Below are 25,393 nucleotides of genomic sequence, written 5' to 3'. Positions count from 1 at the left end.
CTCTGCGTGTGTCCCATGATACGGGCAAGGGCAACATCCGCTCGGTGTACCCCTTACATTTCATTAAAGTGTCGAAAGGGCCTCTACGTGTTGGCTTCGGCCCCGCGCACGCCTCCCAAAGGTCCGGAATACCATTGTTCCGTGATGGGAAAGACATAATTTGAATAATGATAATTGACGGCTTTTAAGGAGCCTTATTCTGATTATAGAATTTCATAAAGGTTTTAATGTCGTTGCGATTCGATTTTGATACGATTTTTATTATTATACAAAAACCTTACTTAAAGTTTAAAATCTGAAACCAAATAGAACGTATTACAGTTTGAGCCAATTTATGATATAAAGTGTTTTTTATGTAGGTAAGTCAGCCTCTTCCATCAATTAATTAATAAAAATAAAACTCATTACCACGCGAAACTATTTTTATTTGACACGGCTACTTTAGGTTTAAATGTAAGTTTATGCTATACTTAGGTATAACTTAAAATTACTTACCTACATTTCATGTTTGTTTTCATACACAACACATCTATTCACCTACTCTTATTATGCTATAAACTTTTGTAATAAATTTTATACCTATTGTTACTAATATACTCGTATGTATAATCAACTAAGGAAGAGCGGTGCCTCTTAACACAGGTATTTGATACTTAATAATTTTTAAGAAAAAAAAAACCGCCTTCCTTTGGGGTTTTGGTGATAAACACTTTCAAATGTTGGATTATGTTATCAATTCGTCTGTATATTTTTTAATGTTTGTTATTCGATATCTCCGTCATTTCTGAACCAATTTTGGAATTTGGATGATTCTGAAGTACTTACAGATGACAATGATTATCAAAACGGAACTCTAACCAGGGGCGGCTCACTCTTCATCAGCAGTTCCACTGCACCAAATGTCACTGTTCTGGACGTAAGTGCATGCTGTTCTTATAAAAATACCAAAGTCACTATAAGTGTGCCGTTCAGATTTGAGGAGTTCCGTTCTGACCATCATCAGCAGTTCCACTGCACCAAATGTCACTGTTCTGGACGTAAGTGTAAGCTGTTCTTATAAAAATACCAAAGTCACTATAAGTGTGCCGTTTAGATTTGAGGAGTTCCATTCTGACCATCATCAGGAGTTCCACTGCACCAAATGTCACTGTTCCGTACGTAAATGCATGCTGTTCCTTTAAAAACACAAAAATCACCATATGTATGCCTTTCAGATTTGAGGAGTTCCCTCGATTTCTCCAGGATCCCATCATCAGAACTGGGTTCTGAGAAAAATGGGACCAATCTGTATGCATATACATTCAATCAAAAAAAAAATTTTTCAAAATCGGTCCAGTAACGACGGAGATATCGAGGAACAAACATTAAAAAAAATAAAAAAAAACAAAAAAAAATACAGACGAATTGAGAACCCCTTCCTTTGAGATTTGGAAGGCGGTTAAAAAGAGACACCGACCTTTGTACATTGTAAAAGATTACTGAAACTGAATAAACAATTTTTAATTTTAATTTAATTTTAATTTTTTTAATAACTCTTTTAAACTAAATTTCCAAGCTACCTTTCTTACAGTTTTTTCTAAGTGAATTCGGATCAACAACAGCGTACACCAGATTCGTGATGCCACACAAATTCTTCTCCATATCTAGTTTGAAGTAGCCCTCCTCTCCCCATTTAGGGCCCCATGAGTTTTTCATCTGCCAGTACCTTTTCCCGTTTTCTTTACCGTAGCCTACGATGAGCACGGCGTGTGTTTGACTTCCAGGGGTTGATAAACTGAAAAATAATATAAAATTCATAAATACACAATTTTTTTGAAGTAATTTCTCGATTATGCAAAAAAACAAAATATATTCAAAATTTTGCTACAAAAAACTATACAGTACAAGTGCCAATTTCTACTTACTTATGCGTAATTTCAAGTAATCGAAATAATTTCCATATTTTAACAATTTCAAGTGTCCACTGGACACTCGTGCCAATAATGTGCTCTATTTAATAATGCAAAAATTGTAAAGCATAAAAAACAATTTCGATTGATTGAAATTACCTAAGGTGCATTGGAGTACTTTCGAAAGTCACATAAAAATCACTATTATTTCCATCATATCAAGATTCCCCTCTCGAAATTACCCGAGCATTCCTGTGATTCGAAATTACCCCACTGCACCTTACTAGTCGAATTGTCCCCTGTACTTAAGAAATCTTGAAATGCCTTTTGGCATTAAGTCCGCCATTTGTACATTTTTGTATTTATACAAGGAGACAAAGTTGTATTTTAACGCCGAGTGTGGAATTGAAAAACGAGCAAGTGAAAGGATTCTAAAGTTGAACCACGAGCGAAGCGAGTGGTTCGAGAATAGAGTCCTGAAGTTGCGAGTTTTTTAACGCACGAGAAGTAAAATACATTTGCACCCGAGTGCAACACAAAACTTTTCCCCTCACTATAGCGAGGAAACTACAACGCAAAAATAGTTATTTGTTATACAAGGGGGCAAAGTTATATTTTAACGTCGAGTGTGGAATTGAAAAACGAGCAAGTGAAAGGATTCTATAGTTGAACCACGAGCGAAGCGAGTGGTTCGAGAATAGAATCCTGAACTTCCGAGTTTTTTTAACACACGAGAAGTAAAATACATTTGCACCCGAGTGTAACACAAAACTTTTCCCCTCACTACAGCGAGGAAACTACAACGCAAAAAATGCGTTTATCACTGCTTCCAGTAGTTCCACAGGTGGTAAATCATCTTTATTACTAGATTCACCTACTTTTATCAATTTTATAGCAGTTAATTTGACTTTATTCAAAGTCAAATTACTTTACCCACTAGTGGATAAAATGCGTTTTTACCCGCTGGTATTAAAGGACAAAACACGTGTTTTCAAGCTAGTGAGGGGAAAATTAATGAATTACCAAGTCTGATCATTGTACACTCCGGAACGATAGTAAAACAACGACCCAGGGACATGCATCACGGTCGCCAGAGGCCCGTGCTGGCGAAGAGCGGCCTGTAATGGAGAGTAAAGAAAAATATATTATATAAAAAAAAAAAACTATAAGTTGGTACCGTGTAATGGGGTGATTAGGGACGAAACTTAAAATGTGATTGGGACAAAAGCAATGAACGCAATGATTAAAACCTACGATGCACTAATTATTCGGAAAACTAATTTTTAATAACCAACCAAATTAAAATTTAAAAAAAAACCCCGACTGCGACATAGTAGACCGATTTTCATGAAACATGGCTAAGAACACTTCCGACTAACTCAGCTTTCAGGAAAAAAAAACTAAATCTAAATCGGTTTATCCGTTCGGGAGCTACGATGCCACAGACAGACACACACACAGACAGACAAACAGACAAACAGACAGACAGACAGACAGACAGACGGACAGACAGACAGACAGACACGTCAAACTTATAACTTCTTCTTCTTCCAGTGCCATCTCCTACCGGAGGTTGGCTATCATAAGGACTATACGGACTTTAGATGCAGCCGCGCGGAATAATGAGCGAGTGCTTTGATTAAACCATGTTCGTAGATTCTTGAGCCAGGAGTTACGTCGTCGTCCGGATGATCGTTTCCCTTGGATCTTTCCCTGGATTATGAGTTGAAGGAGTTCATACTTCTCGTTTCGCATGATATGACCAAAATACTGTAGTTTGCGTTTCTTAACTGATTTTAAAACCTCGACCTCTTTATCTACTAACTGCAAAACTCGTTCGTTAGTCACTCTATCCGTCCATGATATTCTCAGGACTCTTCTGTAAACCCACATTTCAAAGGCTTCCAAACGCTTGCACATTTTCTTAGTCAGTGTCCATGCTTCTACTCCGTACAGAAGAACCGAGAAAACATAGCATCGCGCTAAGCGCACCCTGGTAGAAATTTTCAGCGAACGGTTGCAGAGAAGGTGTCCAAGTTTCATGAAAGCATTACGAGCCTGCTCAATACGGCACTTTATTTCAACGCTGTGATCACTCTGGTCATTGACAATGCATCCCAAGTACTTGTAAGATTGAACCCTTTGAACCACTTGATTTCTTACAATAATATCAGCTTCCACAGGTGTTCCTGACTTTTGTGGCTTCCTGAGGGTCATGATTTTGGTCTTTTTTAAGTTGATATTTAGTCCAAAATTTGAGCTAACGACATCCACGCGCTGGAGTAAACTCTGCAGTTCCTTTTGATTTGACGCCAGTAATATAGTATCGTCAGCATACCTAATATTATTTATTACGCGGCCATTTACAGAGATTCCTTCCTGTGCGTTATCCAATGCTTCTGTAAATATCGCCTCTGTATAAATATTAAATAGGAGCGGGGAGAGTACACATCCTTGTCGGACACCGCGCTCGATGTCTATAGTCTCAGTTAGTTCTTGGCCCACTCGTACCTGAGCCTTTTGCTGCCAATAAAGATTTCTTATGATTGTCAGATCTTTAGTGTCAAGTCCAATGTCCCCAAGAATTTTAATTAATTTGTCATGTTGTACCCTATCAAACGCCTTTTCATAATCGATAAAACATATGTGAACAGATCGATTCATATCCCAGCAACGCTGTAAGAGTATTTGGTAGCCAAATAATGCATCACGAGTTCCGAAACCGTTTCTGAATCCAAACTGTGTGTTAGAAATATTTTCCTCAACTTTTTTGTAGATTCTATTGTGAATTATCTTCAGAAATATTTTAAATACATGACTCATCAGGGATATCGTTCTATACTCATTGCATGACTTAGCATTACTAGTTTTAGGAAGAGTTACGAAGGTGGAGTGAAGCCAGTCTTCTGGTATTACTCCACTTCTGTATATGCCATTGAACAGACGAACGACAATCGGCAAATTTTCTTCTACCAATAGTTTCACAATCTCACTCGGAATGTGGTCTGGCCCAACTGATTTGCCTGACTTTGCAGATTTAATTGCATTAATAACTTCTTCAAGCATTATGTCTGGTCCTCCATCATCTGTGATTGCTAACTGTTGATGACTTCTGTTATCACTAAAAAGTTTACTAACGTAATTCCTCCAGATACTCAACTTTTCCTCGATTGACATTGCAACTTTTCCACTTTCATCCAAAAGAGTCAGTGATAGGTTCGGCTTTCTCTGACCTACAACTTCCTTTATCTTCTTGAACATATTGAAGTAATCATGCTTAGCTTGCATGGTCTCTATTTCTTGACATTCATCATTTATCCACTTATCTTTGGCCTCCAGGCACTTTCGTCTAATTTCTTTGTGCAAAGCTTTATACATTACTGGATCAACACCCTTTACTTCCCTTCTCTTTGTCATAAGGTTTAAAATTTCGTCTGTCACCCAATCCTTCTTTTTAACGCATTGCGTATCTGTTAATATCTCAGAAGTAGCGTTTAATATTACAGTCTTAAGATTATTCCAAGTTCGAGTTGGTTCTTCTGGGAGGAGCAGTTCTCGTTGTTGCAGCTCATTCACCTGATGGTTAAGTTTTGCGTGTAATTTTAAGCGTATATCTTCATGCCTTAGTTTTGCAGTGTCTATTCTCGACCTCATTTTTGGGCTTGCCAGTTTTTTCATTTTGACTGCAACGGTCGCTACTACTGGATTGTGATCTGAATTTACATCTGCACCTGGGTATGTTTTGGCAGCCTTGAAACTATTTTTAAAACGCTTGTTCACCAATATGAAATCAATTTGATTTCTTATTACGTTTTTTGTAGTATGGGCAGGGGATGTCCATGTATATAGGCGCCGAAGTGGTAGTTTAAAGAAGGTGTTTGTCACACAAAGCTCTTCCTCTTGACATAATTGGACCAAACGATCACCTCGCTCATTTCTTACCCCCAAGGCAAAATTACCTATTGTTCCACTAACTAACCCTTCACCGACTTTTGCATTAAAGTCACCCATAACAATGTTACACTCGTGCGACTTTAAGTTCTTTAGTAACTTTTTGATGTCATCATAGAAAGGTTCAATTAGGCGATCTTGAGTTTTTGAAGCGGTGGGGGCATAAACCTGTATTATATTTACATTGACAGGTTTTGCTCGTAGTTGCAGCAGCATAACGCGATCCGACACAGGGTAGAAATTTAAAACAAATGACTTAAGATGATTTTTGATCATAACTGCAACCCCATTTCTATGTTGTTTATCATTATTACCACTATAGTATGTAACGGTATCATCCGAATTTTTCACTCCGGTGCCCTTCAATCTCGCTTCACTTATACCTAAGATATCTACGTCCAACCTTTTCATCTCTTGTTCCACATTTTTGTACTTCTCGTCCTGGTACATACTTCTCACATTCCACGTTGCAATCTTTATGGCCCCGGTGATTCTTAGCACCCTCTGACCAACTTATAACACCCCTTCGTTTTTGCGTCGGTGGTTAAAAATACCTATAGGAAATTGCTCGCAAAACAATAAATGTGCCGATGTTGATTATAAACACGTATTAACCTTCAACTTTGTAACCTGGCACCAGTATCCTCCTCAATTTAAAAGCTGGTGTTAATTTCTAATTAACTGTGTAAACTTATATAATGGGCCATAGAGCCGCCCAGCGAAAGATCTTCATATACCTACTTTGTAAAATGAACATCTTATTTTACAGCCGCAACCCTAACGGCCGGGTAAAGTAATAAAGTCACACAGCAAAATTTATGTAATATGGGCTGTCACGCCACACTAGTTTTGACTGTAACAAAGTTAACCCACTAAAATATATACTTTGTAAAAGCCAATATTATGAGAACTTATTGCTGGCCCTATTAAAGAGATATCAGATCTCATGTCAGTTAAGCGACATGACATAAAAAAATAAAAAAAAAAAATAAAAAAAAACAAGGCGCAACTTTTTTTGCGTTTCTATGTCTCTTACAGTCTAGAGCGTACGGACTGTGCGTGAGGAAGGTAGCCAGGGGAAAATTCAGGACCCTCCACCACACTGTAGATGGTTAGCCTTACTCTACGAGTAGATGGTTAGCCGCACTCCAGATGGTTAGCCGCACTCCAGATGGTTAGCCGCACTCCAGATGGTTAGCCGCACTCCAGATGGTTAGCCGCACTCCAGATTGTTAACCTCACTCTAGATGGTTAGGTATTTGGTTAGCCGCACTATAGATGGTTTTCTTTCTAACCGCCTAATCAGCTCAGAACACTACAGTCTACTTACCTTTATGGCCTTGACATCGTTTGATAATCTTTCGTAATTGTTTATATGCATCAATTGAGTTTGTTTCAAATGACAATACCCCTCCTGAAATAAATATATTGTATTTCAATTAAATTTTAATATCTGGGCAACCGAGCTTCGCTCGGTTCTGTTTCGTATCCTTGACATGTGTCGCCATCTAGTTCAAAAATGAATAGTACCTACATCGAGCGAAAGAATTCTCAGCCTTAACAACACAACTACTCCACACGAGATGGCGCGCATTTCGCCACAAAAACTCAAATAGTGTATTTTCTATTCGTTTTAGCCTTGACCTGTGTCGCCATCTAGTGTTTGCAATAAATAGTACTTACATCGACCGAAAGAATTCTGTCTTAACAGTACAACTACTGCACACGAGATGGCGCGCGAAGAAAAACGCATGAAAACTCGAAAATTCGCGTTTTCCGGGACCTAAGGATAAGTTAGACCGATTTTTCACACCCAAAAACCCCCACACAACAAATTTCTGCGAAATCGTTAGAGCGGTTTCCGAGATCGTCAGTGTAAATAAATATATATATAAATAAATAAATAAATAAATATACAAGAATTGCTCGTTTAAAAGTATAAGATTAAGTACTAGTTGATATGCGGCTACAGATCATATTACTCCATTGAATATGAAGTATAGCCTGACAAGTTTTTATTTGACCCTCGCCACGTTGCGGAATTTCAGTTGAACTAATTTCTTTTACTGGCAAGGATTACTATTTGACACCCGTCGTCGAAAGTCATCGAACGTCAGTGATGTAAACGAGAAGTAAATATTATACATTTTCTAACGGTTTCATCGCAAATATGCCCAAAATAATATTTAAAAAAGTGAAAATAGTTATACTTAACGTGATAAATTACTAACAAAAGAGGATGAAGGATTTCACAGTATTTCGATAACAATGTTCCGAAATCGGTTGTTGACATGTCTGGTACTGACAATTTATAGTGCGGTTCTCCTGTACTGATTATCTGGTTTCGATTTAGCTTAATATCTTTTTTGTTCTTATTTAAGATGTCTGTAGCTCTGCCGTAAAAAATATTTATAGAAATAAGGAGGCCACATCATTGACACCAGTATAAAACAAGGTCCCACGCAAAAAGAATCGACGACTTCGATAAAGACACAAGATTTATGGATTTTGGGCTGTGCGGAGACAAGTAGCGAGTATTTAAACCTTGCTTATTAAACTTGGATTCTCTAAAACCATGTTTTCATTCTCTACAAATATTAACGCGAAACCAGTATACGCTGTCCCCATTATACATGACGTCCGCACATTATTGCCATATGAAAGCGGTTTGTAGCGACACTCTTTCAGGGTCAAATAAAATCTTGTCAGGCTTTACTTATTTTAACTTACCATAGCCAAATACGGACCATAATCTTTCCTTAAGGGGATGCCATTCTTTTTAACCCATTTTAGGCTAGAGCTCAAAAATCCACCATTGCATCCCTGGTTGCCATTTCTGAAATAAAATTTAATAAGAAACACAGTTCACAATATGATTTTATCTATTTTTAACCGACTTCAAAAAAGGAGGAGGTTCTCAATTCGACTGAATGTTTTTTTTTTTTTTTTTTTTGTATGTATGTTCCTCGATATCTCCGAGAATTGTGGACCGATTTTCAAAATTTTTTTTTTGATCGAACGGGTATAACCCCGAGATGGTCCCATTGGCACCAAGTCAGGGTCTGATGATGGGATCCTGGAAAAATCGAGGGAACTCTTCAAATGTTATAGGCACATGTAATGTTTTCAGTGTATTTTTCAAAGGTAAACCAGTATTTACGCCTGATGGTAATAATTTTATGTGGCTGAGCTGATGATAGAAGGTCAACTCCTCAATGGTTAGGAGTTAAAGGATAATTCTTTCACTAGTGTACATGTATTCGGACTGATACATATAATATCAATAGGAACCACTAAAAATCAACAAATAAATAAACTTTTTTAACAAAAAATAAAACCGCCTTCAAAAATAAGCGCGTTACAAAACACGGAGAAACTAAAAAGCAAAAAATAATAAACCTTTGAATTCAGATTTCTTATCGTATTGCAATAATCTAAACATCTAAATTATAAACAAATCAATTATTTTTGGAGTCGGTGCCAGCCTGCGTATGGTTGGGTGGGGCAAACAGGCAATAGCAAGGCGACGAACAGGTCTGGTACCGACTGCAAAAATAATTGATTTGTTTATAATTTGGATGTTTAGATTATTGCAATACGATAAGAAATCTGAATTCAAAGGTTTATTATTTTTTGCTTTTTAGTTTCTCCGTGTTTTGTAACGCGCTTATTTTTGAAGGCGGTTTTTGTACCTGTGAAGTCAAACTTCACATGCAGTATACGCACCCCAGTTGTCGTCCCCACATTGAATATCAAATAATAATTATACATATAAAAGTTTACATATACTTGGTACATGCGAAATACCGTTTTTACATACAGAGTGTAACAAAAATGGTGGTGATCCGTTTAAGGGCGTACTCAGTATCGTATTCTTATCAGGAAAAAGTAGAAGAACATTTTTTTTTCGCTAAAAAAATTTTCACTTTTGTATGAGCCGGGCCGCGCGAATCGGTCGAATCTCCATACAAAGATAAAAAATTTTTTGCGAAAAAAAATTTTTATCCTACTTTTTCCTGATGACAATACGATACTGAATACGCCCTTAAACGGATCACCACCATTTTTGTTACACCCTGTATGTACCTAGTTAGATAGATTCAGGCAAAATGGATTGTAATACTAGTAGGGAAAACGGTTTAATATTCGTGTGAATTTTCATCTAATAGTATAGTGCTAAATGTGTGAAATCACAGTTCAGCAATTCATGGTACAGCGACATCTAATGCGTGATTGAGTAACTAAAAGAAACATTATAACATTTGTAACATAACGATTGTTCTTACCCATTGTTACCCTTAGAACAGTCAATGATGGCTTGTTCGCTGGCTTCTACCAAGTCGTTACAGCCTTTACTGATGTATGCTGCAGATTCGACTGCTGCAGATACTGTAAACGCGTAGCAACTCCCGCATAAAACTGTCTGATCTGAAAAAATAAAAATATAGGTCTTGCATTTTGTCCTTATCGTAGGTGCCAACCCTTCTCGTCACCAAATTGTAGATCGACTGATATACATGTTGTACCACCAGTCTCTTCGGAGGCGTGGGTTCGTATCCCACCGCTGCCAGTTGCCACCATGTAGTGTTCAACAATGAAACAGCACGAGTCCCTATTCCCTAACGGCCCGGCCACGACAGCGGTCTAAGCGTGACAGCGGTGAGCGACAGCCATACGTGCGAATGAAAAGTCCCATCGCTGTGTCTCGCTTCAATGTATGGCCGCCGCTCACCGCGCTGTCGCGCTTAGACCAACGTCGTGGCTGGGCCGTAACAATAACTGATTGATTAAATCATAAAGAGGGTACCACTCAAAACCTATAAGTAGATATCCACAACACATGTTAAGAATGGCCGAGATTTAAATTCAAAATTCTACATTAAAATGCCAGACGTAATTTGAGACAGTTGACGACAGGCAACCGGATGACTGCGACAGATAATATCTGGGTCGTCATTGCTCCTTGCACAAATTCACTACGTCTTACAAGTAAGCTAATGAAGGCTTATTTGGCAATAAGTACCTACTCATCTAATTAGACGAAAGAAATAAATAAACCTACATATATTTTAGTTACATAAAAATACTCTATGTAACTAAACAAATCCTCAAGTTAAATGTTCAAAACGAAATGTTGCATCTTATGGATGCTATGTGCGATGTAGGATATTTGCCAGACGGAGTAGCGCCATCTAGCAGGTAATTGGGTAAACCTCTGTATTTTTTGTCACAGATTACCTATATAATTGTTTTAGGACTGTGGTTTCCCAGAACTCATTTAAAAGTTATCGTGGGCGTTGAATTGAAAACATAGGTACTTACCTTTAACTGGCGTCACTGCACCATACGATCTCCAATCAAAGTCTTTACTGTCCTTATCATTGTCTAAAAAGCTATGTGTCATATTGCCAAGTTCCGGTTTGACTTTAGTACCGGATAGTAATGATAACTCTTCTTCTGTCAAGTCTGCAAATTGGTTGATAGCCAGTTTGTAGGATCCTTGTTGGTTGTTGACAGACTGTATGTATCTGTAATTCATTTTCAACTAAAATAACCTAAGGATACTAATTGTCCTATTGGCTTCGTGCGAAGTGCATGGAGGGGGTAAGCAAAGCGATCGCAGTGCTTGCGGTGGTCAAAATCGACACTGATTGTGGTTGTCATCTATCAAAACTCATAAAATATAATACAATGTGTAATGTTTGATATGGGGCATCAATGTTGTTTCGTTGTTAATTGTAAAAATAATGGCATAAATAGTCGTTGCACGTTCTATTCGTTTCTTAGAGCTCACTGGAAATTGGATCAAAGAACTAAATGGATAGCTACGGTGAAAAGAAAACGTAAGTGACATGTCAAAACAAAACATTGTAATAAATTATATTTAAGCTTTGTTTACCTAATATTGTTCAATACGCTGTTAGTATTTTTCCTACCGTAAAAGATTATGCTTAAAGATTCAGGCCTAGCCTGGGAATACGTAGGCCCGTGTCGTATATTTCTGCGGCCGCGGACATGACTAGGTACTTACGTTTAGATTTGTTTTATATGGCATTAACGGGACGCAGGTTTAGCGAATACCATATCACTAGGTCGAAGAACTTGTACCATTACTCCTATGTTCTTCAAGATTCCTTATATGCCCTGCCAGCACCAATTTATTGACTCTTTCTGTAGTCTGAGGTTGGAAGTTTATACCGTGAGTAATGGCTTTGGAAACTGATTTTTGGTATTATATCCATGTCTTTATAATCTATCTACCTAAATTACACTTGAAATAGTAGCTCTTGTTATTCGATTTATTTAAAATCAACGAAAAATCGTTAAAATATAATGTTTGTTTACATTGTCATTTTTTGACATTTTCCACTTCAAGTTCACATGGTAGTGGGCGTAATTGTCGTGCACGTAGCCAATAGAGTAATTATGAAAAGTATGTCTCCTTCCCACTTAATCAAAAATAGTTTATAAGAAACATTTAATAATGTTGCAAAAAAACATAATAGGAGGACGCTTTCTGAAAAACAACTTTATTTATATTGTACCTGCCTATAAAATAATAATATTTTGGATAATTGTAAATGATAAAGAGCTTAAAGATTCGGTTCAAATTGCATATAAAAAAGGTAACAAAATACAGTCTAGTATTATTGGATTGGACTGTGGAATTATATATATATTTAGGTACCTATTTATGCAAAACTCTGTTACAAAACACAAACAACACATTCGTATTTCAGACATAATTTCAATGAAAATAATTGTTTTAGCTCACTCAGACGCTCAAATTCCACAGTCCACACAAAACGGGCTGGTGGTATATTATTCACTGATTTTAATAATTTTCGTACCTACTTCGGCGGATTGCCAATGTTTACACAAGCTTAAAATTCACATTAAATGTTGCTCAAAAGTTTTATAGCTGCGTGAAATATTTTTCAATTAGGAATTTCTGATTAATACCTAAGTGGAGAAAAAAGTGGGTATTGTACTTATAGAAAAATCAGTTATATTTTTTTTCTATCGAGTTTAAAATAGGATAGCGTTACTAGTACGTGGTAGTACCCTGGCAGGTTATGCCTCTGCGTGCGTCCCATGACACGGCACGTGCAAGGGCAGCATCCCAGCCACCCTCGGCGTATCGGTTACATTACATTAAGAGGATACGGTAGCGAAAATGCTAAAATGGAAAGGAGCCCCCTTTTCAACTTGGGAATTTTAGTTAAATATACAAGTGTTATTAACTAGATTTATCGAAAAAAAATTGTCTATTAAGAACAACTCAGTCAAAAGATATTTCAAAAAAATCTTTAAAACTTAATCAATCGGAACGAAATTTGAGAATCTGAATAACAATGAAATAATCTATGTCGAACCGTTTAGATTTTTTGGTTAATTGTTACCAATCTTGAGTATCACACCTTTTTTTGCGCCACAATGAAAAAGACCGTTTTTGGAAATTTTTGATTGGCTCTAGAGTCTTTAAAAAGCAGAATATCAAAAAAATCAAAACGGTCCGACACAGATAAAAATAATAACAATCTGTGTTGAAAAAAATTATTGCTCTATCTTCAAAAACCAGGGAGGAAATAGTCGAGAGCGTTTGTATGGAGAATTGACCCCTACCGTATCGTCTTAATATGTCAAAAAGTGTTGTGTGTGTTGGCTTTTTGGCTTCACGAGCACCTCCTAATGGTCCCAGAAGTGATTGGAAAGAATGTATAAAATATATTGTTACTACAGTATGTACCTGATATTTTTTAGGAACATAGATAGCCTCATAAAGTGTTCCTCGTTGTTTTTGTATTGCCTATTATGTGAAAACTTGAACCTGTAATAAAACAATCAAAATTTGTATTAAATAGTTATAAATTAAGTCAGTTATGCGACTTTTAACTTCTCTTTGACACCTGATGTTGTCCACAAACTTACAGTTAGTAGGCCCTTTAACTGACACCTCGGTAACATTGTTAGAATAAGTAGGTATTTACTGCAGACTGTACAGTCTATCAAAAAAGAGTCCCTTTTAAATCAATATAAATATATCAGCAGGCCTAGCACATGATGGCCGCGGGAGTATGTGGCCGCGAGATAGACTACCTGTCCTTATGTCATTAATACAATAAAATTAGACAAAGACGTGTCATCTATCTCGCGGCGACATACTCCCGCGGCCATCATGTGCTAGGCCTACAGAAAACGGGACAATACTACGTTGTTGCCTCTTTTTGCCAAGCTGTAAGTTCATCTTTCAGCATAACGTCACTACTTTGAAAAAATCTCTTATCTCACACTGCTCCTCAAAGTTAAAACGCAGTAAGTCTATATGCATCGCATACATACTTATTACATTTTTCTTTTCATTGACAGAAGAAGATACAAGTTTTTTTCAAAGTAGTGACGATAAGTAGTATAATACTTTGACTACCTTGAATAGTGTTATTAACCCCCGACGCAAAAACTACGGGGTGTTATAAGTTTGACGTGTCTGTCTGTCTGTCTGTCTGTCTGTCTGTCTGTCTGTCTGTCTGTCTGTTTGTCTGTGTGTGTGTCTGTCTGTGGCACCGTAGCTCCCGAACGGGTGAACCGATTTCGATTTAGTTTTTTTTTGTTTGAAAGCTGAGTTAGTCGGGAGTGTTCTTAGCCATGTTTCATGAAAATCGGTCCACTATGTCGCGGTCGGGGGTTTTTTCAAAATTTTAATTTTGTGTTTAGGTTATTTTCGCTTCGATTTCCCATTAGGACGAACTTACTCAACTAATGCTGTAAGTTTTGTAATCTTGCTTGTTTCTTTTGGGGCTTTTATAGCCTAAATTATCTACTAAATTATTACAAGTATACTCAATAAACTACTGCTATATGGAAGGCTAGAAATTATACTATGTACCTAATAGGTAACATAATTATAAGAGTTTTTTTTATTAAGTTCGTAATTATGTGTGTGTAGAAAAATGTGTTGTTATGAACATTATAATCGGCAATACATTCACTAATTAAAGATGTATTTTTTCATGCATTTAGAAAATGAATATAATGTATGAATATGAATGATAGGTACCTTTCAAATAATTCCATCGTGTTTTGTTCAAAAATAGGGCTTTCCAGGTCTAATCGGATTTCATCGTCTCTTTCGTTGTTTATTGAAAAGGGAGAATTGCACCGAAAATCTGTAAAATTAATTTAAAAAGAAATTAAAACGTGGACTTGTATGAAGTTATAATAAGTATGTAATTAATTAAATTACGCATTTACGTCATTAAAAGCAAAACACCCACAAGTGTTTTGACATTTCTGAACTATCGTCTAACACGTACTACAATCCCAAGTTGATTTGTAGTACGTCTGTAGAGGTCATTAAAAAACGTATTTTATAAAATTTTCTTGCACATAATCTCGTAGAGGTACGATTAAAAAAATTACAAAATGTGTTCCGTTTTCTTTCATCCCCTTAACAGCGAAGTGTGGCATTGAAACTTACAGTTTCATGTACTCTATCTACTCCATTTGGGAATACCTACAGATGTGAGTTAATGCATGTATGTACTTGTTATTGAATACTTACTGCGTGGGATTTTATAGACATCGGCGTCTGGTTTGGACCGATCGAAGTATTCATATGTATGCTGAATAAAATCGATTTCCTTCCCTATGTAGAACATTCTGTACTCGTATCTAAAAAAAGAGAGAACGAAAAGAATCTACCATCACATAGCAGAACTATCAGTACTATTACACGTACTAAACCATAGAGAAACTAAGGCCTACAGCAGCCTGGCAAAAAAGAGTAATAGAATTTAAAAAGTGACAACATCCTCGCGTCTCGTTTTCTCCAACAAATTGGTAAGAAAGGGATGACACGACGATGTGGCCACTTTTTAATTTCTTCTCTTTTTTCCAGACTATAATAGGTATGCCTTAACCAGTTTGTTGAAAAGTTTTGATTGTGGTGTGTTTACAGAATCATCTTCCTACGCGGTAGATCATCTGATGATCTACCGCGAACCACTTTCGACGTGTTGGGAAGCAACACACACTGTCACACTTAGTACCTACGTTTTTACATTATCCGATCCGATATCGGATGTCGGACCGATATCCCATACGTACAGGCGCCATCTTGGATTTTTTTTATTGAAATCCTTCCGACATCCGATATCGGATCGGATAATGTGAAAACGGACTTACGTGCGAAGGCCAATCTACAACCATATCAAAATGACAAGCAGTAAGAAATTTCTTACAATCTGATTTATAATGTCACTATGACATAGTTCTACAGTGGCCTAGGGTTCCAATTGGTTGACTGTACAAGCTCGATAAAGAGGTAAGACGCCGAAAATGGTTCTCGTTAAACCCTTCACAATGTTAGCAGCGCCCTGTTTAATGTTAGCAGTTAGCAGCGCCCTCTGTGCAGAGTTTCGCGCCCTATTCTTAAATAATTTAGGTCAAACAATTAATAAACAATTACTGCCAATACAGTCTATTAAGTGTGTTCGCGGGATAAGTACGGTGGGACTATATAGGAACCTATTAATCATGATTGAAGATTATTAACCAAGGGATAAAGTGGTGTTTTCGTCCAGGTTAATTTTCATTTCGAATACGAAGAAAGTATTATTAGTAGGTAGGTACATAATATACCTAATAATTAGCCTTAATTACTTATGTGCTAAGATATATACCCGCATAAATTTAATATCAAATTAACATAGGTGTATAATAGTTATTTGTTATACAAGGGGGCAAAGTTGTATTTTAACGCCGAGTGTGGAATTGAAAAACGAGCAAGTGAAAGGATTCTATAGTTGAACCACGAGCGAAGCGAGTGGTTCGAGAATAGAATCCTGAACTTGCGAGTTTTTTAACACACGAGAAGTAAAATACATTTGCACCCGAGTGTAACACAAAACTTTTCCCCTCACTATAGCGAGGAAACTACAACGCAAAAAATGCGTTTATCACTGCTTCCAGTAGTTCCACAGGTGGTAAATCATCTTTATTACTAGATTCACCTACTTTTATCAATTTTAAAGCAGTTAATTTGACTTTATTCAAGGTCAAATAACTTTACCCACTAGTGGATAAAATGCGTTTTTACCCGCTGGTATTAAAGGACAAAACACGTGTTTCCGAGCTAGTGAGGGGAAAAAGTATAAACATAACTGTGCCCTTTAATTCGATTTTGTAATTAACATAATAATTAAGAGACAAAATAAGTAAGAAAATTTATAATGCTTCTTACTCTTATTATATTAAAACAAGATTAATATCCTAGGAGAAAACCTAAGACTACATTTGTATGGAGAAATCATCGTCGTCTTTCCTCTTAGAAACTGAACACTCCCAACTTTGTGAAGTTGCCCCAAATCAGTTACCTACTTTCTCAATACGATTTTTCCTTAATAAGACCCACATTCACTTGCATAAAAGTCGAGATGAATAGGATATTATTTAATTGAGTTGAGATCATTAGGGTTCGTTCTCAAAAAAGTGGCACCGTCAGGGTAAAGTGAATGAAAAAAAATGAAAATGGTTTTTTGTACCTTTTTGGATTTAAATATGTTTTTGAGTGCATCAATGATACGGAATTTGCAGGAGGGAACGAAATAGTCGTAAAAACGTAGAACTTATAGCGAGTTGAAATCTATATAATATAAAGCTACAACCCGACTGACATTTTTCCAAAAATGGGCAGAAGGGGGATTTGAAGGTGGCAGTGTTTGGTGTGGTCGTATAGAGTTTGGTCCTGCGACCCCGGATAGATCAGACCGTCGGTCTACCGGTTCCGGGTAAAAAAATGTTGGACGGCCTGGCCAAACGGCTGGAGTTGGCCAGGGAGTGTTCGACCAAATGTCATAGAGGACCCTGGGCAGTTTTTGACGCCGCCATTTTTTTTTCAAAATGGCCGACTTTTTTTTTTGACAATTTTTCAAATTTATCGTGGAGTGCTCAAATTTTGGTCGTAGAATCTCCAAGCGGCCTTGATTCGAATGAAATAAAAAAAAATTGAAAAATGCTACAAATGTGGGAAAACTGGCCACTTTTATTTTGTATGGCAACTTTTAAACCGTAAGAGATAGTCGGGGGGTGCTCGACCAAATGTCATACAGGTATCCGAGTAGAAAAAAGTTGCATTAAAAAAAATTCAAAATGGCCGACTTTTTTTTTTGAAAAATTTCAAAATGGTCCTAGCGCGCTGAGATTTGGCACACGGGTGGAAAGTGGCCCCAAGATTTATATTCAAAAAGAAAATTTTGAAAAATTCAAAATGGCGGCCTTTGAGGGCCAATTGAAATTTGAATGGAGGTTTTTCTTTTAATTACCATAGCTCCGTAACGGTACAAAGAAGTGAAAAGTGCTCAAACAAATGTTATACAGTCACCCGAGGTCCATCGAATGGCATTAAAAAAAAATCAAAATGGCCGACTTTTTTTTTGAAAAATTTCAAAATGGTCCGAGCGCGCTGAAATTTTGCACACGGGTAGACAGCCACCCCAAGATTAGTATACAAAAAGAAAATTTTGAAAAATTCAAAATGGCGCCCTTTGAAGGCCAATTGAAATTTGTATGGAGGTCCTTTTTTAAATCCCCATAGCTCCGTAACGGTAGGGAAAAGGTTAATAGTGCTTGAACTAATGTTGTACAGTTACCTGAGGTCCATCGAATGGCATTTACAAAATTTCAAAATGGCCGACTTTGAAATTTTTTTTTTTTTCGGTCCGAGCGCGTTCAAATTTGGCACGTGGTAAGAAAGGGGGCCAAAAATAGAAATGAGAAAAAAAATTTGGAAAAGTCAAAAACGGTGGCGAGAGGGGACAAAGTCAAATTTCCCTACCAGTTTGTATGGAGGTTTTTTTTTAAATCCCCATAGCTCCGTAACGGTAGGAAAAAGGTTTATAGTGCTTAAACTAATGTTGTACAGTTATCTGAGGTCCATCGAATGGCATTTACAAAATTTCAAAATGGCCGACTTTGAAATTTTTTTTTTTTTTTTCGGTCCGAGCGCGTTCAAATTTGGCACGTGGTAAGAACGGGGGCCAAAAATAGAAATGAGAAAAAAAAATTTTGGAAAAGTCAAAAACGGCGGCGAGAGGGGACAAAGTCAAATTTCCCTACCAGCCTGAGGGAGCGTTCTACAGCCCGACGGTCATTGCTCCGGTCCAAGTTCCGAGCTGCGTACAGACAGTGCTCCCAAGCAAGAAAATATAAGTAAAAGTGTCTAAAAAGCGACGCGGCGGGCCGGAGGTCCAACTTCCCTACAAATCCTACAATCCCCACAGTAACTACGCGGAGGGCCGAAGGCCCGGAGCGTGTCTGACAGGCTCCCAAGCACGCGAAGGCCGCAGGCCGAGCTGCGGGCAGAGTGCTCCCAAGCACGCGAAGGCCGCAGGCCGAGCTGCGTACAGACTGTGCTCCCAAGCAGAACGATAATCAAGGTGTCTAAAAAGCGACCTTCGGCCCGCCGCGGAGCTTCGAAACGAAACCCAGCGAAGGCCGAAGGCCGAGCTCCGCGTAGGGCCGAAGGCCCGGAGCGTCCCTGATCGGCTCTCTGGCGGACCGGGAAGTTGGAGCTTAAACACGACCCAATAGTAAAAGTGTCTTAGAGAAGCGAAACGACGGGCCGGAGGCCGCAGGCCGCAGGCCCGTCGTGAGCTTCTCAAGACACTTTAACTATTGGATCGTGTTTAAGCTCCAACTTCCCTACAACCCCCACAGTAACTACGCGGAGGGCCGAAGGCCCGGAGCGTGTCTGACAGGCTCCCAAGCACGCGAAGGCCGCAGGCCGAGCTGCGGGCAGAGAGTGCTTCCAATCCAAGCACACAAAGGCTAAAGCAAAAAGCAAACAAGTAAAGCAAAAAAACAAACAAGCTAAGCAAAGAAACAAAAAAGCAAAAAAGCAAAGCAAAAAAACAAACAAGCAAAGCAAAAAAACAAACAAGCAAAGCAAAAAAAACAAACAAGCAAAGCAAAAAAAAAAAAAAAAGCAACAAGAAAGACCGCGGGGCCCTCGGGCCCCGCGCACCTTTAAAAAACTAGTCTATATAATATAAAGCTACAACCCGACTGACATTTTTCAAAAAATAGGCAGAAGGGGGATTTGAAGGTGGCAGTGTTTGGTGTGGTCGTATAGAGTTTGGTCCTGCGACCCCGGATAGATCAGACCGTCGGTCTACCGGTTCCGGGTAAAAAAATGTTGGACGGCCTGGCCAAACGGCTGGACTTAGCCGGGGAGTGTTCGACCAAATGTCATAGAGGACCCTGGGCAGTTTTTGACGCCGCCATTTTTTTTTCAAAATGGCCGACTTTTTTTTTTGACGATTTTTCAAGTTTGTCGTAGAGAGCTCAAATTTTGGTCATAGAATCTCCAAGCGGCCTTGATTCGAATGAAATAAAAAAAAATTGAAAAGTGCTACAAATGTGGGAAAACTGGCCACTTTTATTTTGTATGGCAACTTTTAAACCGTAAGAGATAGCCGGGGGTGCTCGACCAAATGTCATACAGGTCTCGGAGTAGAAAAAAGTTGCATTAAAAAAAATTCAAAATGGCCGACTTTTTTTTTTTTTAAATTTCAAAATGGGCCTAGCGCGCTGAGATTTGGCACACGGGTGGAAGGTCGCCCCAAGATTAGTATTCAAAAAGAAAATTTTGAAAAATTCAAAATGGCGGCCTTTGAGGGCCAATTGAAATTTGACTGGAGGTTTTTCTTTTAATTTCCATAGCTCCGTAACGGTACAAACAAGTGAAAAGTGCTCAAACAAATGTTATACAGTCACCCGAGGTCCATCGAATGGCATTAAAAAAAAAACAAAATGGCCGACTTTTTTTTTTGAAAAATTTCAAAATGGTCCGAGCGCGCTGAAATTTTGCACACGGGTGGACAGCCGCCCTAAGATTAGTATACAAAAAGAAAATTTTGAAAAATTCAAAAGTGCGCCCTTTGAAGGCCAATTGAAATTTGTATGGAGGTCTTTTTTTTTAATCCCCATAGCTCCGTTACGGTAGGGAAAAGGTTAAAAGTGCTTGAACTAATGTTGTACAGTTATCTAAGGTCCATCGAATGGCATTTACAAAATTTCAAAATGGCCGACTTTGAAATTTTTTTTTTTTATTTTCGGTCCGAGCGCGTTCAAATTTGGCACGTGGTAAGAACGGGGGCCAAAAATAGAAATGAGAAAAAAAAAAATTGGAAAAGTCAAAACCGGTGGCGAGAGGGGACAAAGTCAAATTTCCCTACCAGTTTGTATGGAGGTTTTTTTTTAAATCCCCATAGCTCCGTAACGGTAGAAAAAAGGTTAAATGTGCTTGAACTAATGTTGTACAGTTATCTCTGCCGTCCTATCACTAGAACCCCTCTAAGCTGCATATTACCAGTTTTCATTTGGATAAATATTCTTAAATAGGAAAGAATTCCCCATCGACAGGTCTTGGAATCATATTTTTATCATTTTTAGTTACCGAGATACAGAGTCGACATACCTCGCTAAGTGCACTATTTTATAACCCTTTTCAATAGTATAAAACCGCAAACCCACATTTGTCTTCTATAACTTATATTAAAGCGCTTAGCAGTTGTTTATCTTCATAGTTTTATCACACGATACATAACTATAACAACGTTACTTGACATAAGCTTCATAAATTCCCATTAAAGCCGTTTAATTGCGTTATTACATTTTATAACATTCACTTTTTTAAATAAAATACTACGCTTAAACACGGCTAAAGTCCTTTAACCGTGTATTTAAAGACTTTCATTGTAATTTCGGTTACAAATACATCACTAAAACCTAGTTACTGCGCTTTACGGTGAATTTATTACTAAAAAATATTCATAATGCCACACTGAAACAGGACAAACCAGCAAAGCTACGCTAAAACCCCGCTAGTTGTAAAAGTATACCTTCCAAAGTTATTGCGCCAAGGCTGTAGTGACCGGTGAATGAACATTTTCTCCTTAAAATGTTAAGAAACCGAAGACCAGGTAAGTATTAAATATATTTTTTTTAAGGTTTTTTTCAAGCACAACTTGCGTTTTGCTAACGTATTATCACACGTTTGCCGCGACAAGTAAATACCTAACTCATAAGTTATTCGATCAAGAGCCCAGTTAAAACTATTGTGTACAAATAAAGCGTAAACAAAAAAGTCAAGAAATTACATTGTACCATCCTATTGCTATGTAGGCATTGCCATAGCCACATACATTTTGTAAGCATTTATTTACCTTACAATGTTTTAGTACCTATGTAGGTATGGATTACTTGCGCAACATTATATTACCGTCAAGCTGATTTAATAATGCAGTCAAAAATCAAATTAATTAATGTTATTTCTTTTAGGCTTGTTACGAACTTCAGGATACAAACGATAACAGAGATCTGCGAATAAAATGAATACCGAAAAACCGACCACAAGTCATCACACCAGCAGTAAGTTTAATAAATGTAGAACAGAAGGGGATTGCTCAACTCGATCTTTACCAAGGAACATTCTATCGTTGTGTATTGTTTCAAGAATTTTTGAGATTGATACCTCAGAATTCTTTGCCTAACTTAGCCACGTCGAACGTTTCTGCTTTAATTTTCAATGCTGACGAAAATACATCAATTTTAAAACTCCCTTTTACTGGTCCAAGCTAAAACCGTTGCTGAAGATCATCGAATTTGGGTTTATCCTTCGTTGTAACAAAATCGAACAACGTTTACTTCTTTAATCATTCGTAAAATGCTTCTCATCTTGATATAAGGAAAGAAGGTTTTTGACTATTCCGTCGCAGACGCATTGAAACTACAAGTGATGACTCGAAAGAAGAAGAACTCTATACCTAGCATGTAAAAATTGTAAAATGACAACATATGTATCATCCAAAATGAAGCTTTATCTTGATTTATCCGCTCCAATTCATACAAACAACAGACTTAAATTTAACCTAGTTAATACAATTTTAAGCAATGATGCACCTGATTTTACCAGAAATTGATCTCTATATTGATTCTAGTTTAAAGAAAAAAAAAACATGTATGATATATAAGTATTCTGCTGTACCAATTCATTCAGACCCTTCAAATCCAGAAGTTTTACATACAGAAAAGGAGGACTGACCTACACATAAGTACATATAACCATTTATCGATGTAGAACCACCGTCGATATAGAGCACTACACTCGTAATATTAATATTAATAATACAACTGTCGAAAACCAAACGCACAAAAAAAGAAAAATACATTTTAAGAAGAACGGAATCAAGCGGAAAGAGAGAAAATTATTATGTCAAACAATCCTAAATGTATTTTGAATTTTTGAAGTATAAAATAAATAAAGATTGCTATTTTCACTTGCTTGGCGAATAATAAATGAAATCCGTGTTTCTTTTTGTAAGAACTGCCAATGTCAACCGTTTTTAACCTTATATAACATTATTTTAATAGTGTATTATAGTAATAATACGAATAACTTTGGATATCCAAGAGCGACACCTTTCGCCGTGTCGGTATAGCAAATTGATTTGTTGCAATGTAAAAAGCGAATTTTATTGTTTCATATTAATGTTATGTTAGTTTTCACTAATGTTAGAATATTATATTAAGTTTAAATATGTTGATTTGTAATATAACTTATAACGTGGTTTTTTATGCATGCAAATAAATGGTTACAATATCATACAGTTGTCTTTTATTCATTTAACAAATTGAATTGCTCTTGAAACTTAGTGCAGGTACTGCAGGTAAACGGGACATTGCTAAAATGATAAACTCCTTTTAAAAAGAATGACAATGCTAAAACCTAGTAATCGTCGCTGGTTTGTCATATAGCGGGCTTTTAGGTTAGGAATGCATACAAATTATTTCGATGTAAGTAGTCATTGCATAGCTTAAAAACGGTTACAGCATTTTTTTAGAGCATATACGATAGTATAAAATTGTTTAGTGTCTTTGCGGTTATTAAGCTATGTTTTTAGATTATTATGCAATGCTCAGTTACGATTACTATAAACACGTAAAGTTACTTTTCCGTTATTAAGCCATGTTTTATGTATTATTCAATCCTAAAACACGGCTAAAGTATACTTAACCGTGTTTTAACAGTAAAATCATACATATTTTAGGAATTATTTGCATAACTTAAACACAAAATGGCGAATTTCTAATAAATTAAGCAATATTTAATTAAATTGATTTTAAATAATGTTAGCGTGAATTTAGTTTTAATTTAAGAATAAAAGAAATCTGGACTAAATCGACACATTTCCTAGAGATATGGGTTTTTATGTTTTTTGCCCATATCTCAAAACTATCATTTGTGGGTTATGGCCCCTGTACACACATGGCCAACGGTTCCACCAGCCCTTTGTGAAACCCCTTGGCCAAGATAAGAGCCGCTGTTTACACATTGGCGAACCAATCACTTGGCATTGGCTCTTCATGAAAGATGGACGTGGAATGGAAAAGTCTAGGAAATTCTAGATCATAGACATTGACAGAAAAATTTGATTAAAAAATAATAACCCCGTAGTAAAATTAAATTATTTGAAATATTAACAATTTTTTTAATATTATGATAAGAACATTTATCTTTTTTAGGAAATACATTAAACATTTGCAAGGTTATTTTATTTCCTAAAATCTACACTATTATTGACATAGATAAACTTATTATTTTCGTAAATATTTCACTACCGTCCTCTCTGACGGCTGACGACCAACTGAATGAAGCGCCAACGTGTAAACGCAGTTGGCCATTGGCGCCAAGATCCTTTGATGTGTAGACAAAAAACCGACACGAATCGGTTGGCCGGCAAGCGCAAGCGCCAACTGCCAACTTACGGCCAAGTAGCCCTCTACACACATGGCCAAGGGGGTTGGTGGAACTGTTGGCCATGTGTGTACAGCGGCCATTAGATGGGTTTTAGTGATAGGACGGCAGATCTGAGGTCCATCGAATGGCATTTACAAAATTTCAAAATGGCCGACTTTGAAATTTTTTTTTTTATTTTCGGTCCGAGCGCGTTCAATTTTGGCACGTGGTAAGAACGGGGGCCAAAAATAGAAATGAGAAAAAAAAAATTTTGGAAAAGTCAAAAACGGCGGCGAGAGGGGACAAAGTCAAATTTCCCTACCAGCCTGAGGGAGCGTTCCACAGCCCAACGGTCATTGCTCCGGTCCGAGGTCCGAGCTGCGTACAGACAGTGCTCCCAAGCAAAAAAATATAAGTAAAAGTGTCTAAAAAGCGACGCGGCGGGCCGGAGGCCCGACGCGGAGCTTCGAAACCAAGCGAAGGCCGAAGGCCGAGCTCCGCGTAGGGCCGAAGGCCCGGAGCGTCCCTGAGAGGGGCGCCAACTTCCCTACAACCCCCACAGTAACTATGCGGAGGGCCGAAGGCCCGGAGCGTGTCTGAGAGGCTCCCAAGCACGCGAAGGCCGCAGGCCGAGCTGCGGGCAGAGAATGCTCCCAAGCAGAACAATAATGAAAGTGTCTAAAAAGCGACGCGGCGGGCCGGAGGCCCGACGCGGAGCTTCGAAACCAAGCGAAGGCCGAAGGCCGAGCTCCGC

General features: G+C 37.6%; 1 protein-coding gene across 1 annotated transcript in view; it reads right to left on the bottom strand.

Moving 5' to 3' along the window:
• Positions 1 to 1,328: 1,328 nt before the first annotated feature.
• Positions 1,329 to 25,393, bottom strand: part of LOC125233161 (cathepsin L-like proteinase) — a 59,504-nt gene continuing 35,439 nt past the window's right edge. The window contains exons 6-14 of the mRNA XM_048139049.1: positions 15,403 to 15,512; positions 14,899 to 15,007; positions 13,591 to 13,671; positions 11,163 to 11,368; positions 10,127 to 10,268; positions 8,571 to 8,676; positions 7,171 to 7,254; positions 2,913 to 3,007; positions 1,329 to 1,774 (exon numbers count right to left, since the gene is read on the bottom strand). Of these exons, the coding sequence (XP_047995006.1) occupies positions 1,543 to 1,774; positions 2,913 to 3,007; positions 7,171 to 7,254; positions 8,571 to 8,676; positions 10,127 to 10,268; positions 11,163 to 11,368; positions 13,591 to 13,671; positions 14,899 to 15,007; positions 15,403 to 15,512 (1,165 nt within the window). The 3' untranslated portion in view covers positions 1,329 to 1,542. The remainder of the gene's footprint in view (positions 1,775 to 2,912; positions 3,008 to 7,170; positions 7,255 to 8,570; positions 8,677 to 10,126; positions 10,269 to 11,162; positions 11,369 to 13,590; positions 13,672 to 14,898; positions 15,008 to 15,402; positions 15,513 to 25,393) is intronic.

This window comes from Leguminivora glycinivorella, chromosome 14, assembly GCF_023078275.1.
Source record: "Leguminivora glycinivorella isolate SPB_JAAS2020 chromosome 14, LegGlyc_1.1, whole genome shotgun sequence".
In the NCBI taxonomy this organism is placed as follows: Eukaryota; Metazoa; Arthropoda; class Insecta; order Lepidoptera; family Tortricidae; genus Leguminivora; species Leguminivora glycinivorella.
This window is presented reverse-complemented; position numbering and strand designations above follow the sequence as displayed.